The sequence below is a fragment of the Lissotriton vulgaris genome, chromosome 6 (assembly GCF_964263255.1).
Source record: "Lissotriton vulgaris chromosome 6, aLisVul1.2, whole genome shotgun sequence".
Classification (NCBI taxonomy): Eukaryota; Metazoa; Chordata; class Amphibia; order Caudata; family Salamandridae; genus Lissotriton; species Lissotriton vulgaris.
Genome location: NC_141694.1, coordinates 770,770,810 through 770,788,895, shown reverse-complemented (window position 1 = coordinate 770,788,895; position 18,086 = coordinate 770,770,810). Strand labels below are relative to the sequence as shown.

The 18,086-nt window shown below is 44.7% G+C and overlaps 1 protein-coding gene across 4 annotated transcripts in view; it reads left to right on the top strand.

The window, feature by feature from the left end:
- Positions 1–18,086, top strand: part of LOC147707956 (importin subunit alpha-6) — a 395,564-nt gene that overhangs the window by 86,752 nt on the left and 290,726 nt on the right. For all 4 annotated transcript variants that reach the window (XM_086926751.1, XM_086926753.1, XM_086926754.1 and 1 more), the window contains exon 6: positions 16,019–16,150. In XM_086926751.1, coding sequence (XP_086782877.1) covers positions 16,019–16,150 — 132 coding nt within the window. The remainder of the gene's footprint in view (positions 1–16,018; positions 16,151–18,086) is intronic.

Genomic DNA, 18,086 nt, shown 5'->3' with positions numbered 1-18,086 from the left:
TCTCAACATTCAGGAAATGATTCCTTTGTTTTACAATGGAGCGGTCGTTCCAGTCCTGAAGGTCCTTCGCCTGCTCGGTCTGTTTGCTTCCTGCATTCTGTTGGTCAATCATGCACGCTGGCACATGAGGGCGCTCCAGTTTTGCCTCCGCAGGCAGTGGTATCAGCACAACGGGGATCTCAGGAAGTCTGTAAGGATCTCAGGGAAGCTGCGGCGGATCTATCTTGGTGGAGCGTGGAAGGCAATCTGTCTGAAAGGAAGCCCTTCCATCTACCTCCATTGGTGGCCACAGTGATAAGGGATGCATCCACTCTAGGGTGGGGTGCTCATCTGGGGGATCTGGAGATCAAGGGTCTTTGGTCTCCAGAGGAAAGGTTGTTTCACATCAATCTTCTGGAGTTACGGGCGATACGTTTGGCGTTCAAGTCCTTTCTCCCTTCCCTTCGCGGTCAGTCGGTTCAAGTCCTAACGTACAACACTACCGCAATGTTTTTTGTCAACAAACAGGGAGGAGTAGGGTCGCATTGTCTCTGCAGAGAGGCTCTGCGTCTCTGGTCCTGGGTTCAGGATCATCAGATTTGTCTGATGGCAAATCATCTGGCCGGAGTTCTAAACGTGCGTGCAGACAGTCTCAGTCGGCAGTTCTCAGCCGACCACGAGTGGAGGCTTCATCCGGAGGTGGTTCGTCACGTCTTCCGGATGTGGGAAACTCCTCAGGTGGACCTGTTTGCCACTCACGAGAACGCTCACTGCCCCTCATTCTGCAGTCTCCAATATCCGATGCGGGGAGCTTTGGGGGACGCGTTTCAGTTGAGTTGGGGCTCACAACTCCTTTACTCATTTCCTCCCATACCCTTGATTCCTCGGGTTCTGAGGAAAATTCGCCAAGACCGGGCCCAAGTCATATTGATCGCCCCGGATTGGCCAAGAAGGGTGTGGTATACAGATCTTCTCCACCTCTTCTCGTGCCCTCCGCTCCGTCTCCCTCTCAGGGCAGACCTCCTCTCGCAGTCGCAGGGGCAGATTCTACACCCTCACCTCCAGACCTTACACCTTCATGCCTGGAGATTGAACGGGGCAACCTGAATTCTTTCTCTCTTCCTTCTGACGTGGTGGACGTTATTTTGTCCACCAGACGTCTCTCCACCAAGTCTATTTATTCATATAGGTGGTCCAAATTTGTTCATTGGTGTGGGGAGAAGCCTATTGACCCTTTAAGGGCTTGCTTATCTGACATTCTTCAGTTTGCTCTGTCTCAGCAGGGTTTTGCTGTGGCTACTGTGAAAGGCTATTTATCGGCTTTGTCTGCATTCCTTTGCTTGCCGGACCAGCCGTCTTTGATTAAATCACCCATTGTGTTACGATTCATTAAGGGCCTTACCAACAAATATCCACCCACTCCTTTTATTGTGCCTCAATGGGACTTAAATCTTGTCTTAACCTATTTGATGGGTTCTCCCTTTGAGCACTTGCATAAGTGTCCTTTAATACTGTTGTCTTTTAAGACAGTATTTCTAGTTGCTATTACCTCGGCAAGGAAGGTAAGTGAGCTTCAAGCTCTGAGTTTGAAACCCCCATTCTTGACCATTCATGCTGAAAGAATGGTACTCAGGACCAGGGCTGCTTTTCTGCCTAAGGTGGTAACTCCCTTCCATCTGGGGCAGTCCATTATGCTTCCTTCCTTCTATCCTCCCCCTCACCCTTCCAAGGAGGAGGAGCGGCTTCACCGCTTGGACCCAAAGAGGGCGGTGAGCTTCTACCGTGATAGAACTAAAGACTATCGTGTTGATGACCAGCTCTTCATGTGTTTTGCTGGATGCAGGAAAGGCAGAGCGGTGCACAAGCGCACACTTTCCAGATAGATTGTCTTGTGCATCAAGATTTGTTACTCTTTGGCTGGTAAGGAACCTCCAGAGGGTTTAAGAGCTCATTCTACCAGGGCAAAGTCTTCTACATCTGCCTTATCTAGAGGTGTTCCTATTGAGGACATTTGTAGGGCAGCAACTTGGGCTTTTTCTGGTGGATACAGTATCTGCCTATGGATTCCTCACTGACCCACCCTCCTCCCTGTTGTCCACCCTTGTATACCTACAATGTTGATATTGTCTAGTTTATTTTCAATTAAAGTGTTTTACAGCATTGTTTTCACACTGTGTGTGTTGGTTGAATTCTGTGTGCTATGTATACTATATATATTTATGTTGTGTGCCTCAAAGGCATGGAAAAAAAGGGCAGAACTGACGTCATCATGCCGACGAGGCTCCTTTACGGCTCAAGTGATGTCAGCGGAGTCGCAAGCGGAGCCATGGTTCCACGACGTTGTCCTCGTCTGCGTGGAGAGCTACAAAAAATTCTGAATGCTGCTGGCGCAGGGGATATTCACAAGGTGAGGAATCCACAGGCAGATACTGTATCCGCCAGAAAAAGCGTTACCGAAGGTAAGTAACTTGTTCTTCTGTACCAAGTTCCTACTCCATCTACAGGTGTGAGAAATCTCAGGGGATGGTTCGACTGTACACTGTCCTTTAAATATGAAATTAGTGCTACAGTCGGTACCTGTTTTGCCTGTTAAAATCTTTGAAAACATTTCGAAAATATCTTAGTTTAGCCACTCTGAAGGGAATCATTTATGCCCTGATTACCTCTAGATTAGATTATGCCAGTGTCCTTTATTTGGGAATCTCTCAAGAGCTGCTTACACGGCAACATCGCGTCCAGAATTTCGCTGCTTGCTTTGTATTAAACATTCCTAAAAGACATTCCATCAGATTGGGCTTAGCATTTCTTCACTGGTTATCAGTCAGATCTAGAATTGAATTTGAAGTTCTCTTAATCACTCACAAAGGCTTTTTTCAGAACGGCGTGCCCTATATTTAATACAGGTTAAAAAAATATGTTCCCTCTAAGGCGCTTTGCTCTGCAATTCAAAATCTGCTTTTTGTTCCAAAGTGGGTAAACCCAAATCTGATGGCAGATCTTTCTCTTTTCTTGCACACACTATTTGGAATTCTCTACCACTGTATCTTTGTATCCTCTCTAGTGAAAATGTATTTAGAGCCCAGCTGAAAACGTTTTTGTTCTGGGAGACTTAAAACCTCCTTTTTCCCTGTTGTATTCCCAGCGCCAAGACTCTTTATTTGTAGCAGCAGTTTCACTCTATATAAATGTATTCATCATTCCTTATCTCAGGGCAAAGTTGTCCATGAACGCACTGTTGCATTTGCAAATCGTACCCTCTTTGAACAGAAGATGCTTCCCTACACATGGGTTGTTGATTGTTTCAGAGCCTGTGTTTGGGGTGCTAAGTTCATATTGTGGACTGATCACAAACCGTTGGTGTCATAATAAGTAGATCTAATGTGCATTCCTCAAAGATCACTGCTAGATTGGTATGGTTGAGTGTTAAACCATTAGAATAACATTTCTCAGTTGGATATATTTCTGGAGGTAAAAAAAAATAATCTGATTGTCTTTCTCATCTCTGTGTTCGGATGATAAGGATTAACAATATATTGATGAACAGCAGGATGTGGATTGTCTTGTTGCAAGTGTGATGTGGACAAGTAGGAAATGTGTCCTTGAAGAAGACTGGAGAAATGCCTTTGCTCTAGATGTTGATTTAAACGGATGTACGTCGTTACAACGCATGCTTTTACAACGCATGCCTTTACGACGCAACTTTTACAAGGCAAGTCGTTACAACGACTTGCATTGGGGGGTGCTGGATAGTGAATAGTTTAATTTACTATTCCAACTCCAGTTCTCGTGGATAGTAGGGAAGGTGTTGGATAGTAAATTAAAACTATTCCCTATCCTAGAGCGCCCCCCAGCGCAAGTCGTTTTAATGACTTGCGTTGTAATGGTTGCGTCGTAAAGGTACTGCGTTGTAAAAGTTGCGTTGTAAACGCTGTTCACCGATTTAAACATAGTTATGGTTTACATGAAAAGGGGTTGGCCAAGAGAAGGTTGTCATCTTTCAGTGTTACGAGCATATGCTAAAATGCTATCTGAATTGTTTGTTGAAACTAGTTTGTTGTTAAAAACACATAAATGTGTTCCTCCCAATACTGTCAGAAGTAAGTTGTTGGACATTTGTCATGATGGTCATTTAGGTATGGCCCTGAATAAGAGAAGATTACGAGATTTACTGGTGGCCAGGAATGGATAGGGACGTGGAGAGTTGTGTTGAAAAGTGTGTGATATGTTTGAGCAATTACAAAGGACTGAGACTTGACAAACCACCAATAAAAGTAGTGCGTAGTCCAGACAAAAAGTGTGGGACAGAATTTGTTTGGATTTTTTAGGTTTATTTAATCTTCTTCCCGACATTAAAAATTGTTTTAATAGATCACTTTTCCAAGTGGATTGAAGTTAAATTTGTTTGTGAGACTAACAACAAAAGCGTAGTAGTAATTCCTACTGATGTCTCTGCCACGGAAGGATTTCTGTCTGAATTACTTGCAGATAACGGAGTGCAATTTGTTTAGTCAGAAATGAAAGACTTTTTGTCTAAGGCTGGTATAAAACATGGAATATGTAGTGTATATCATCCTCCTAGCAAGTAGAGCAACCTAACAAAATGGTAAATGAGTGCATCAGAAGTGTGGTGATTGCTGTGGATGTGGGATTTTCTGTCCGTGCAATGTTTTGGCCTTACCATAACACTCTTCACAGTGACTGGATTATCACCTTTCCTAGCTGTATGGGCAGAAGTAAAACTTTCATAGCAATCATAATGGAAAATTTTAATTCTATTAAGGACTCAGAAGAAAGGATTATGCAGAACTTTCTTCACTTTTATTTCTCCAGCGGCCTTGCACAATGTAGAAATAACTACCTTCCCCATGAACACTTGGGTAAAGGTGAAACAAATGCCAACCAATTGCAACCCATTCTGTTCCCAAAAGTCCTCTGTCTGCCGTTATGATCCCTCGTTCTTCCTGCGACAAGGAAACACTCCGAAAGATCCATAATTTTTGGCTTGGAGTCCTTATTACCTGTGTAAAAAAGATTTAGCACCATGTTGGTATTGTTCATTCAAAATATCTAAACAATCAATTCTTAACCAAATCATCAAGAATACATTTGCAAACAGTATATTTATGCAAGAGTTTGAAACATAAAAATGGAATTTTAACCCATGAGAAGTACCTATCCCAACGCGGAATACTTTATCTTTACTTTTGGTTGTCGCACTGTATTCCTGGGAGGGAAGAGTAGCTCCCAGCAATCGGGTGGGATAATCCTTGCCTCCGAGCCCTTAATAGAGTTGAAACTTTCCATTACGATTGCTAGGAAATGTTTCATTTTATGTCCGGACCGGAGACTAGGATTATGCAGGTGCAAAGCTTCCATACAACGAGGGAGGCCACATCTGTGACTGTTTTGAAATAAAACCTCTTAAAGGTAGAGTTTGAGGGCCAGTCAGCAGCATTCAAAATATCCTTCAACCTGGCCCCCAAAGTAAAAGCCTTCGAGGCTCTGGTCACTGTATTCCCTCCAAATTACCCTCCTTGCCAAGGGATTTGTTCAGAGGACCACCTTCTTCTCCTACAGGAGGAAGTCCTAACATTACTGAAAAAAGGTTCGATAGAGGTGGTTCCGGAGCAGGAAAGGGGTCAGGGGTGCTACTCCTGGTATTTCCTGATACCCAAAAAGGATGGCAGGTTACGTCCAATCCTGGATCGCAGGATCTTGAACCTTTTTCGGGAGCAGGAAAAGTTCAAGATGCTTACCCTTGCGCAGGTTCTTCAAGCGCTGCAACAGGAGGATTGGATGGTGTCGATCGACTTGCAGGATGCGTATTTTCATATCCCGATCCTGAAGTTGCACAAAAAGTATCTCTGTTTCACAGTAGGGTCGCAACATTATCATTTTACGGTCCTTCCGTTTGGTCTTACTACTGCACCTCGAGTCTTCACCAAGGTGATGGCAGTGGTGGCAGCCCATCTCAGAAGGTCGGGGATTTTGGTTTTCCCCTATCTGGACGACTGGCTGATCAAAGCAGGGTCGCCGGAGAAGGTGTGTCATCATCTGCAAGTGACAACGCAGCTGTTGTACAGATTGGGTTTTTCGATAAATGTGCCCACGTCTCACCTAGTGTCCTCTCAGTGCAACCTGTTTATAGGGGCGGTACTGGACACTGCTGTCTGTCGAGCATTCCCTCCTCCTCAAAGGATTCTCAACATTCAGGAAATGATTCCTTTGTTTTACAATGGAGCGGTCGTTCCAGTCCTGAAGGTCCTTCGCCTGCTCGGTCTGTTTGCTTCCTGCATTCTGTTGGTCAATCATGCACGCTGGCACATGAGGGCGCTCCAGTTTTGCCTCCGCAGGCAGTGGTATCAGCACAACGGGGATCTCAGGAAGTCTGTAAGGATCTCAGGGAAGCTGCGGCGGATCTATCTTGGTGGAGCGTGGAAGGCAATCTGTCTGAAAGGAAGCCCTTCCATCTACCTCCATTGGTGGCCACAGTGATAAGGGATGCATCCACTCTAGGGTGGGGTGCTCATCTGGGGGATCTGGAGATCAAGGGTCTTTGGTCTCCAGAGGAAAGGTTGTTTCACATCAATCTTCTGGAGTTACGGGCGATACGTTTGGCGTTCAAGTCCTTTCTCCCTTCCCTTCGCGGTCAGTCGGTTCAAGTCCTAACGTACAACACTACCGCAATGTTTTTTGTCAACAAACAGGGAGGAGTAGGGTTGCATTGTCTCTGCAGAGAGGCTCTGCGTCTCTGGTCCTGGGTTCAGGATCATCAGATTTGTCTGATGGCAAATCATCTGGCCGGAGTTCTAAACGTGCGTGCAGACAGTCTCAGTCGGCAGTTCTCAGCCGACCACGAGTGGAGGCTTCATCCGGAGGTGGTTCGTCACGTCTTCCGGATGTGGGAAACTCCTCAGGTGGACCTGTTTGCCACTCACGAGAACGCTCACTGCCCCTCATTCTGCAGTCTCCAATATCCGATGCGGGGAGCTTTGGGGGACGCGTTTCAGTTGAGTTGGGGCTCACAACTCCTTTACTCATTTCCTCCCATACCCTTGATTCCTCGGGTTCTGAGGAAAATTCGCCAAGACCGGGCCCAAGTCATATTGATCGCCCCGGATTGGCCAAGAAGGGTGTGGTATACAGATCTTCTCCACCTCTTCTCGTGCCCTCCGCTCCGTCTCCCTCTCAGGGCAGACCTCCTCTCGCAGTCGCAGGGGCAGATTCTACACCCTCACCTCCAGACCTTACACCTTCATGCCTGGAGATTGAACGGGGCAACCTGAATTCTTTCTCTCTTCCTTCTGACGTGGTGGACGTTATTTTGTCCACCAGACGTCTCTCCACCAAGTCTATTTATTCATATAGGTGGTCCAAATTTGTTCATTGGTGTGGGGAGAAGCCTATTGACCCTTTAAGGGCTTGCTTATCTGACATTCTTCAGTTTGCTCTGTCTCAGCAGGGTTTTGCTGTGGCTACTGTGAAAGGCTATTTATCGGCTTTGTCTGCATTCCTTTGCTTGCCGGACCAGCCGTCTTTGATTAAATCACCCATTGTGTTACGATTCATTAAGGGCCTTACCAACAAATATCCACCCACTCCTTTTATTGTGCCTCAATGGGACTTAAATCTTGTCTTAACCTATTTGATGGGTTCTCCCTTTGAGCACTTGCATAAGTGTCCTTTAATACTGTTGTCTTTTAAGACAGTATTTCTAGTTGCTATTACCTCGGCAAGGAAGGTAAGTGAGCTTCAAGCTCTGAGTTTGAAACCCCCATTCTTGACCATTCATGCTGAAAGAATGGTACTCAGGACCAGGGCTGCTTTTCTGCCTAAGGTGGTAACTCCCTTCCATCTGGGGCAGTCCATTATGCTTCCTTCCTTCTATCCTCCCCCTCACCCTTCCAAGGAGGAGGAGCGGCTTCACCGCTTGGACCCAAAGAGGGCGGTGAGCTTCTACCGTGATAGAACTAAAGACTATCGTGTTGATGACCAGCTCTTCATGTGTTTTGCTGGATGCAGGAAAGGCAGAGCGGTGCACAAGCGCACACTTTCCAGATAGATTGTCTTGTGCATCAAGATTTGTTACTCTTTGGCTGGTAAGGAACCTCCAGAGGGTTTAAGAGCTCATTCTACCAGGGCAAAGTCTTCTACATCTGCCTTATCTAGAGGTGTTCCTATTGAGGACATTTGTAGGGCAGCAACTTGGGCTTTTTCTGGTGGATACAGTATCTGCCTATGGATTCCTCACTGACCCACCCTCCTCCCTGTTGTCCACCCTTGTATACCTACAATGTTGATATTGTCTAGTTTATTTTCAATTAAAGTGTTTTACAGCATTGTTTTCACACTGTGTGTGTTGGTTGAATTCTGTGTGCTATGTATACTATATATATTTATGTCGTGTGCCTCAAAGGCATGGAAAAAAAGGGCAGAACTGACGTCATCATGCCGACGAGGCTCCTTTACGGCTCAAGTGATGTCAGCGGAGTCGCAAGCGGAGCCATGGTTCCACGACGTTGTCCTCGTCTGCGTGGAGAGCTACAAAAAATTCTGAATGCTGCTGGCGCAGGGGATATTCACAAGGTGAGGAATCCACAGGCAGATACTGTATCCGCCAGAAAAAGCGTTACCGAAGGTAAGTAACTTGTTCTTCTGTACCAAGTTCCTACTCCATCTACAGGTGTGAGAAATCTCAGGGGATGGTTCGACTGTACACTGTCCTTTAAATATGAAATTAGTGCTACAGTCGGTACCTGTTTTGCCTGTTAAAATCTTTGAAAACATTTCGAAAATATCTTAGTTTAGCCACTCTGAAGGAAATCATTTATGCCCTGATTACCTCTAGATTAGATTATGCCAGTGTCCTTTATTTGGGAATCTCTCAAGAGCTGCTTACACGGCAACATCGCGTCCAGAATTTCGCTGCTTGCTTTGTATTGAACATTCCTAAAAGACATTCCATCAGATTGGGCTTAGCATTTCTTCACTGGTTATCAGTCAGATCTAGAATTGAATTTGAAGTTCTCTTAATCACTCACAAAGGCTTTTTTCAGAACGGCGTGCCCTATATTTAATACAGGTTAAAAAAATATGTTCCCTCTAAGGCGCTTTGCTCTGCAATTCAAAATCTGCTTTTTGTTCCAAAGTGGGTAAACCCAAATCTGATGGCAGATCTTTCTCTTTTCTTGCACACACTATTTGGAATTCTCTACCACTGTATCTTTGTATCCTCTCTAGTGAAAATGTATTTAGAGCCCAGCTGAAAACGTTTTTGTTCTGGGAGACTTAAAACCTCCTTTTTCCCTGTTGTATTCCCAGCGCCAAGACTCTTTATTTGTAGCAGCAGTTTCACTCTATATAAATGTATTCATCATTCCTTATCTCAGGGCAAAGTTGTCCATGAACGCACTGTTGCATTTGCAAATCGTACCCTCTTTGAACAGAAGATGCTTCCCTACACATGGGTTGTTGATTGTTTCAGAGCCTGTGTTTGGGGTGCTAAGTTCATATTGTGGACTGATCACAAACCGTTGGTGTCATAATAAGTAGATCTAATGTGCATTCCTCAAAGATCACTGCTAGATTGGTATGGTTGAGTGTTAAACCATTAGAATAACATTTCTCAGTTGGATATATTTCTGGAGGTAAAAAAAAATAATCTGATTGTCTTTCTCATCTCTGTGTTCGGATGATAAGGATTAACAATATATTGATGAACAGCAGGATGTGGATTGTCTTGTTGCAAGTGTGATGTGGACAAGTAGGAAATGTGTCCTTGAAGAAGACTGGAGAAATGCCTTTGCTCTAGATGTTGATTTAAACGGATGTACGTCGTTACAACGCATGCTTTTACAACGCATGCCTTTACGACGCAACTTTTACAAGGCAAGTCGTTACAACGACTTGCGTTGGGGGGTGCTGGATAGTGAATAGTTTAATTTACTATTCCAACTCCAGTTCTCGTGGATAGTAGGGAAGGTGTTGGATAGTAAATTAAAACTATTCCCTATCCTAGAGCGCCCCCCAGCGCAATTCGTTTTAATGACTTGCGTTGTAATGGTTGCGTCGTAAAGGTACTGCGTTGTAAAAGTTGCGTTGTAAACGCTGTTCACCGATTTAAACATAGTTATGGTTTACATGAAAAGGGGTTGGCCAAGAGAAGGTTGTCATCTTTCAGTGTTACGAGCATATGCTAAAATGCTATCTGAATTGTTTGTTGAAACTAGTTTGTTGTTAAAAACACATAAATGTGTTCCTCCCAATACTGTCAGAAGTAAGTTGTTGGACATTTGTCATGATGGTCATTTAGGTATGGCCCTGAATAAGAGAAGATTACGAGATTTACTGGTGGCCAGGAATGGATAGGGACGTGGAGAGTTGTGTTGAAAAGTGTGTGATATGTTTGAGCAATTACAAAGGACTGAGACTTGACAAACCACCAATAAAAGTAGTGCGTAGTCCAGACAAAAAGTGTGGGACAGAATTTGTTTGGATTTTTTAGGTTTATTTAATCTTCTTCCCGACATTAAAATTTGTTTTAATAGATCACTTTTCCAAGTGGATTGAAGTTAAATTTGTTTGTGAGACTAACAACAAAAGCGTAGTAGTAATTCCTACTGATGTCTCTGCCACGGAAGGATTTCTGTCTGAATTACTTGCAGATAACGGAGTGCAATTTGTTTAGTCAGAAATGAAAGACTTTTTGTCTAAGGCTGGTATAAAACATGGAATATGTAGTGTATATCATCCTCCTAGCAAGTAGAGCAACCTAACAAAATGGTAAATGAGTGCATCAGAAGTGTGGTGATTGCTGTGGATGTGGGATTCTCTGTCCGTGCAATGTTTTGGCCTTACCATAACACTCTTCACAGTGACTGGATTATCACCTTTCCTAGCTGTATGGGCAGAAGTAAAACTTTCATAGCAATCATAATGGAAAATTTTAATTCTATTAAGGACTCAGAAGAAAGGATTATGCAGAACTTTCTTCACTTTTATTTCTCCAGCGGCCTTGCACAATGTAGAAATAACTACCTTCCCCATGAACACTTGGGTAAAGGTGAAACAAATGCCAACCAATTGCAACCCATTCTGTTCCCAAAAGTCCTCTGTCTGCCGTTATGATCCCTCGTTCTTCCTGCGACAAGGAAACACTCCGAAAGATCCATAATTTTTGGCTTGGAGTCCTTATTACCTGTGTAAAAAAGATTTAGCACCATGTTGGTATTGTTCATTCAAAATATCTAAACAATCAATTCTTAACCAAATCATCAAGAATACATTTGCAAACAGTATATTTATGCAAGAGTTTGAAACATAAAAATGGAATTTTAACCCATGAGAAGTACCTATCCCAACGCGGAATACTTTATCTTTACTTTTGGTTGTCGCACTGTATTCCTGGGAGGGAAGAGTAGCTCCCAGCAATCGGGTGGGATAATCCTTGCCTCCGAGCCCTTAATAGAGTTGAAACTTTCCATTACGATTGCTAGGAAATGTTTCATTTTATGTCCGGACCGGAGACTAGGATTATGCAGGTGCAAAGCTTCCATACAACGAGGGAGGCCACATCTGTGACTGTTTTGAAATAAAACCTCTTTAAGGTAGAGTTTGAGGGCCAGTCAGCAGCATTCAAAATATCCTTCAACCTGGCCCCCAAAGTAAAAGCCTTCGAGGCTCTGGTCACTGTAGCTGAGTGGGTCCCAAGATATGTGGTGTCAATGCCTGCCTCCTGCTTGACCCATCTAGGTCATCTGGCTATCGTGGGGGAAGCTACCGCTTTATGATGCTTCCAGAGTGCGATTAGCAATAGTCTTTCCCTAGGAGAGCACAGATCCTCTGTCATAGATTCGTATTCCTGAATACATCTTACCACACAGTTTTGAAACGTAAAAGGAGAAGCGAGGTATGATACCACCCTAGAGTTTATCTTTACCCACTGTGGAATATTAAAGGTAACCACTTCTAGGGTAAAAGAAAACTACCTGTAACGTCCAGGGCTCTCACGTCTGACAAGCGTCAGCAATAAATTTGGCATAACAGCATTACTAGTTTCCCCAATAGTTCTCTACGGGAGAGATACATATTACTCCTCCAGACCATAAACCAGTGTATGACCCTATTTACGTCCAATAGAATTGAATATTGGGGTTCCGGAGAAAGGGAAAGAAAGATACCCCTCAAGAGTTTTCGATCCAAGGGATTGTCCTATAGGCCCTATAGGAGAGTTTGTCCGTCGGAAATGGCAGACCGAAAAGTGTTTATGGATCTGTATGCTAGACTCCCACTGCCAACTCTGCCAAAAAGTTCAGGATATTGACAATACTTGTCCCTAAGAGATCCAGATGCCTTTGGACACACAACCCCATCCATTTCAACTAGGTTGATCTGTAGCATTTGACTGTGCCATCCGCCCAGGCCCTAGAGAGGAGTTCTTCATTCTGCCGCAAAAGTCCTGAGACTTTCCAGTGTACCCTGAAGTCCCACACGCCATGAGGCAGAGGGAGCCTTGTAAGATCATTGTGTGGGGGTTCCCGGATGGATCTTGTAGAAGCTTTTGAAACAGGGTAAGAGGGGTCGGAACATCCATCTGAACTGGATACCAAACTTGACATTTCCATTGCGGGGTCACTTCCACTAGGTCTGCCTTCTGCCTCCTCGCATGGGCAGGAAGATGAGTGATCATTAAGAATGGGGGGAAGCATACCCCTGTTCCATCCGTCACTACTGCCTTGAGGTCCAGCCTCCAGCTGAAAAACCATTGTAGTTGATAGTCCAGCCACAACGCAAAAAGCTTGGCAGAGGACAGGCCCCATCTGTGTTGGAGGGAAAGAAAAACTCTCAGGTCAAGTCTCCAGAGGCTGGAGTTCTGCATGTGTCTGGAGTGCCAGCCTGCCACCTGATTGGATGATCCCAGGAGGTTTTCCACTAAGACCGCTATCTGGATCTCCAGAAAAAACTTCCTAAAGGATTTCCCCATGTCCGAGATTATCCTGGTCCTGGTGCCCAAGTGGTTGATATATTGAACCACAGCCTCGTTGTCAATCTTGAGGAGCACACAGTATAAAGTCTTGTCTTTTGACAGCAGTGGTCAGTAAACAACCCCCCCCAGCAATTCTAGACAGTTGATTTACAACCGCTGTTCTTGAGTGGAGACCACTCTCCTGTAGAGAACTCTCCATATCTTGCACCACAGCCGGTCCAGCTGGCATCTGATTCTATGACCAAGTCTGGCCGAGCACCAAAATTTGCTCTTCCATTCCAGGCTTCCATGTGGGATAACCACCACCCGATTTCCATTTTGGTTTTCCCCAAGAGCAGTACCATCTGAGAGTACTTGAGCCTCCTGCAAAGGTGGACGCTTTGAGGCGCTGCGGTGCCCGGTAATGGAGCAGACCTGGGAAAAATTTGCCTGGATAGAAGATGAAAGCAGGCCCACCAGGCAAGTGATCTGTCTCAAGGATGATCCTTGTCTGTGGAGAAACCATCACAGAGCGGCTGGGTCTTGGTCATTTTCCTGGATGGCACGCTTAGGGTTGCCACTTCTGAATCTATCACAAAATCCAGAAATGTGATCCGGCGAGTAGGAGTCAAGATAGATTTCTTCACATTGATTGCAAATCCTAGGGATTCCAAAAGGTTAATGAAAAATTGCAGTTGTTAGGACAGTTTCGTAAGATACTGCTCCATCAGGAGGATGTCATCCAAATAGATTATCCTATGGATCACCTGAACCAGAAGTGCTCCACAACTGGTTTCAGCACCTTGGTAAAGCATCATGGGAATGACGACAGGCTAAACTGGCGAGTCGAGAACTTGTACGTCTGAGAACGCCCTTGGAACTGAAGGAAATGCCAATGAGGAGCGTAAATAGGTATTGTAAGGGAAACATCTTGAGATCCAGGCAGACAAGCCAGTCGTTGGACCTGAAGCTGCCCCTAAGGGGTTTAATCCCCCCCATTTTGAAGTGTCGGAAAACCAGCCATTCGTTAAACTGCCTTAGGTTTCCGACAGGGCAATGACCACTGTCCCTCTTTTCCACATGGAAAACATTGCAGATGAAACACCTGGGTTTACCTATGTTTGAGTTACCTCCCCTTTGGCGAGTAGTTATGATAACGTGCCAACATAGCAATGGTGCGAGGACGGAAAGGTTGGACTGGGGAGCTGTAAAACTTGATGTAGAAACCCTTCACCGTCTGTAGCAACCAGGTGTCAGAAGTCAAGAGTTCCAATTGGATAGAAAGTCTGCCAACCTGCCCCCTTATGTAAGTTGAGAAGAAGGGGTATCACGTACCGTTACCGAATCCGGTGGAACCAGTTCCTCCGAAGGTGCCTCTGGACTCATGCCATTGGTTATAGTCTCTGGAGGAGAAGTAACTACTGAATCTATTGGGGTCTAACAGTACCCGTGTCTGGATGTTTTCCCTATAAATCTATCAAATAATGAATAACAGTACCTGATCACAAGAATATAGTTTAAAACGGGCTCCAGAATGAGCCTGTGCATTCACTCAGCGATGTCTAGCGGGTAAATAGCACACTGAAGAGGCTCAAATACTAGAATGGACACTGTTAAACGGGACACAAATTAGGTGAGGCCCGCACAGAATAGGAAATAAACTGCGTTTCTTGTAAGGCTGTTTCCAAAATGGTGGCACAGTGTCTTGTTGGAGCCGGATGGCTCACGGCAGACGTCTGCACAAAATCGCTTCCGCAGCAAGGTAGCAGTGTTAAGCGATGCTGGGTGCTAGTGAGGTGTTTGAAACGTCGAATTATCCACTAAAATGACACTTTGTCGAGAGACTGCCGTGGTTTGATATCCTCAGATAATCGCAAAGTGCGATTATGTCATTGAAGACGACAGCAGCCACATGGAGCCAATGTAAATGCAACGTGCTGAATGAAATCTCTGTGGTGGTTGAAAAACCACAGTTGAGGACCAAGTCTCCTTGTCGCCGAATAGAAGAAGGCTCTTGGAAGTAGGGTGGCTTAAATAAAGTCTATATTTCAGATAAAAGGTCCCCAGCAGCAGAGGACGTGTCATATACTATAGATAAGTCGCAGCAAATGACCTCGCATTTTCAGACATAACAATGTAAACGGAATGGAACAGGATGGTTATGTGAGAAGCGCCAGGTGAATACGAATAGAATTGGACTGCCTCACGCTACCATGAGATGATTACAACACTAACTAAAAAAATAAGTAACTATTAAAAGATAATATCTCCTAAGTGATTATTTGAATGTAAATTAAGAAAGATTTGAAATGTACATCAGCAGAAGGAAACAGATGTGCTCCTTGTTCAGTTTGTCCTTCTCTACACACATTTTGTTCATATATATTTTTGATATTGGGCAGCCGCTTCTACAGCTCCCAACAATGCACACACAGACTCCCTTGCATTAATACAGATGCTGGTCTCAAGCTGGTATTAACCACCATAAGAAAAGCATCGGGATTGGGCGGAGCGGCCTGGTGCTCGTGAGCCCTGCCGATCTCTCCAACAAACTGCCTGGTGATATCCAAATGCGCATGCCGGTTTGACTGTCCCAAACCAGCCAGCCAAAACAACACGCACACTTGCAATGCCTTGTGCCCACCACTCATACTATTGCAGATGACCCCGCCCTGAAGACTCAGCTGCAGCTCAGGAGTAAAACAAAATGGTAATGAAGCAGTTTTATTAATTGCTTCATTGTCATTTTATTTTACATGCATCTGCTGGTTCCAGCAGTGGGCAACACTGCTCCGCCATAATTCAAGAGTCAACCCTGATTTTTGGGTGTAACAGCCAAGCAGCATGTTGAAACGGCAGCACAGGGTAAATGACTATGACATTGGATCCTAAACGACCTATTGTTGTTATATGAACTATTACATTCACAAACAGGGCAATAGAAGCAGATATTTTAAATAATAACAGGTATTTAAAAGTCAAATTAGTTGCACAGTGAAATAGGTTGCTAATGCTTGTAAGACTGATTTGTTCTATTGTTGACCTGTTATTCTTGTCTTTTTTTCCTATTTCTAGTTTGAAGCAGCCTGGGCATTGACAAATATTGCGTCTGGAACCTTTCTACATACCAAAGTTGTAATTGAGACTGGCGCTGTTCCCATTTTCATTCAGTTACTTAATTCTGAGTCTGAAGATGTACAAGAGCAGGTAAATAACTTCTGTGTTTAATTAAATGTTATCAATTCTTTCTCAAGCGACCTTGTTTACTTAAAGTAAATATGAATATGAGTTAGTTTGATCATACTGTGAAAGGAGAGCTTTTTGATTCACTATTGATTAAACCCATTCCCACACTCAAAACAAAGTCTAGGATTAATCGAAACAGCATGATTTTCCCTGGCCAACACAGCAGCTAATAGTATGGCAAACAGCAGAAAAACTTTCTAAGAAATCAAGCAGTACGTCTAAACTGGAGTCCCCTTTAGAATAGCCTTGATAGGTAATAATTTTCTTAAAGGGCTTTTTTTTTTTTTTTTTAAATCTTTTTATTGACAAATAAAAATGATAGGCAATTAACAAACATCAGGCGACAACAGATTAATTTACAGTAATCACTAATATAGCACCAACCATCACAATGGATACATCGAATTTTGTGGGTTCATGGAGACTCAGACGCCACAACGTCATTATGTGCAACCGGAGGGGTACAAATGTCACCTTTATAGCCATTCCAGGCGCCCCAAATTTTCCCCCATGTTCCAGGGCGACCCCTAGCCACATATACCGATCTCTCCCTAAACATTCTCTAGTCGAGATCTTCCATCCATTTCCCCAGTTGGGGCCCCTGAGTAGCACCCCAAAGTTGCGCGATGTTACGCTTTGCGATCATACCTGCGAGCGTCACCCATCGTTTCCCATGCGCTGTGAGGTCAGAGGGCTCCCAGACATTCAAAATACAACGTCGGGCCTCCACCTGCACATCCGCCCCTAGTACTTCACGAAACGTCTCGTGTATCTTCATCCAATAGGACTGCACCTCTGAACAGTGTCACAATACATGCATAAATGTGCCAATTTCTCCACATCCTCTTCGGCACCTCTCATCTTCAGCCAACCCCATTCGCACCAATCGAGACCCCGTCACGTAGGACCGATGTAGAATCTTCAATTGCACTAATCGCAACCTCATCTGAATGGCCACTGTTTTAGGAGATGATACCGCCTCCCTCCAATCTTCATCATCTATACCTAAGCCATCTGCACTCCACTGCTCTCGAAGTGTCACTAGCGGATCCTCCATGTGGTTGACCAGTTTTCTATAGATCAGTGAAATGGTTTTAGTGGGAAGATGCCCATCTAACACTCGATCTTTGAGTGGGGAAGCCTCAGGAAGTGTAGTGCCCCGGGGAATATTCGTCTGTAGGTAATGTCTGATCTGGAGATATCTATACCTCTCGCTCTCGCTTAATTGGTAACTTTTTTGCAGGGCCTCAAACAAGAGGATCCCATCTTTCCCCCTGACATCCTTGACTCTTGAAATCCCAATTAGGTCCCATCGGCCAAAGCCTTTTGTCTTCCACAGATTGCCCAAGCCCTCTGAGCTTCATAGGGGAGTGGCCTGTGTGATTCTCCCCTCCCACTTGAGGTGCCTGTTGACTACGTGCCAGACCTGAACCGCGTGAGCTGCCGGAGAGAGATCTTACCAAACTTAGTATAGAGGGCTCTCATATAATCATGCCCAGGCATCTAGCCCCGGTCCATTGCATACCCGGGGTCCAGGGGTGACCCGTAAATTGCATGATTAATCGACGCCAGTTGGGTGGCCCAGTAGTATTTACGGAGATCAGGCAAGCCAATTCCCCCATCATACCAAGGCAGTGTGAGTTTGGAGTAAGCAATAAGTGGCCTGCCCTCCCAAAGGAGTCGTCGCTGAAGAGACTCTATCCTTAAAATATGAGGGAGGCGCCGGATACATTGCATTCTGAAGCGCGTATAAAAACCGGGGCAGCTCCATCATTTTAAACAGAGTCGCACGTCCCAACAATGAGAGCGGCAACTCCTTCCATCTCTCAACATCCCAGTGAAGTCGAACCAACGGGGGTTTCAGATTATTCTCATAACGTAGCTTCGAGTCTCTGGT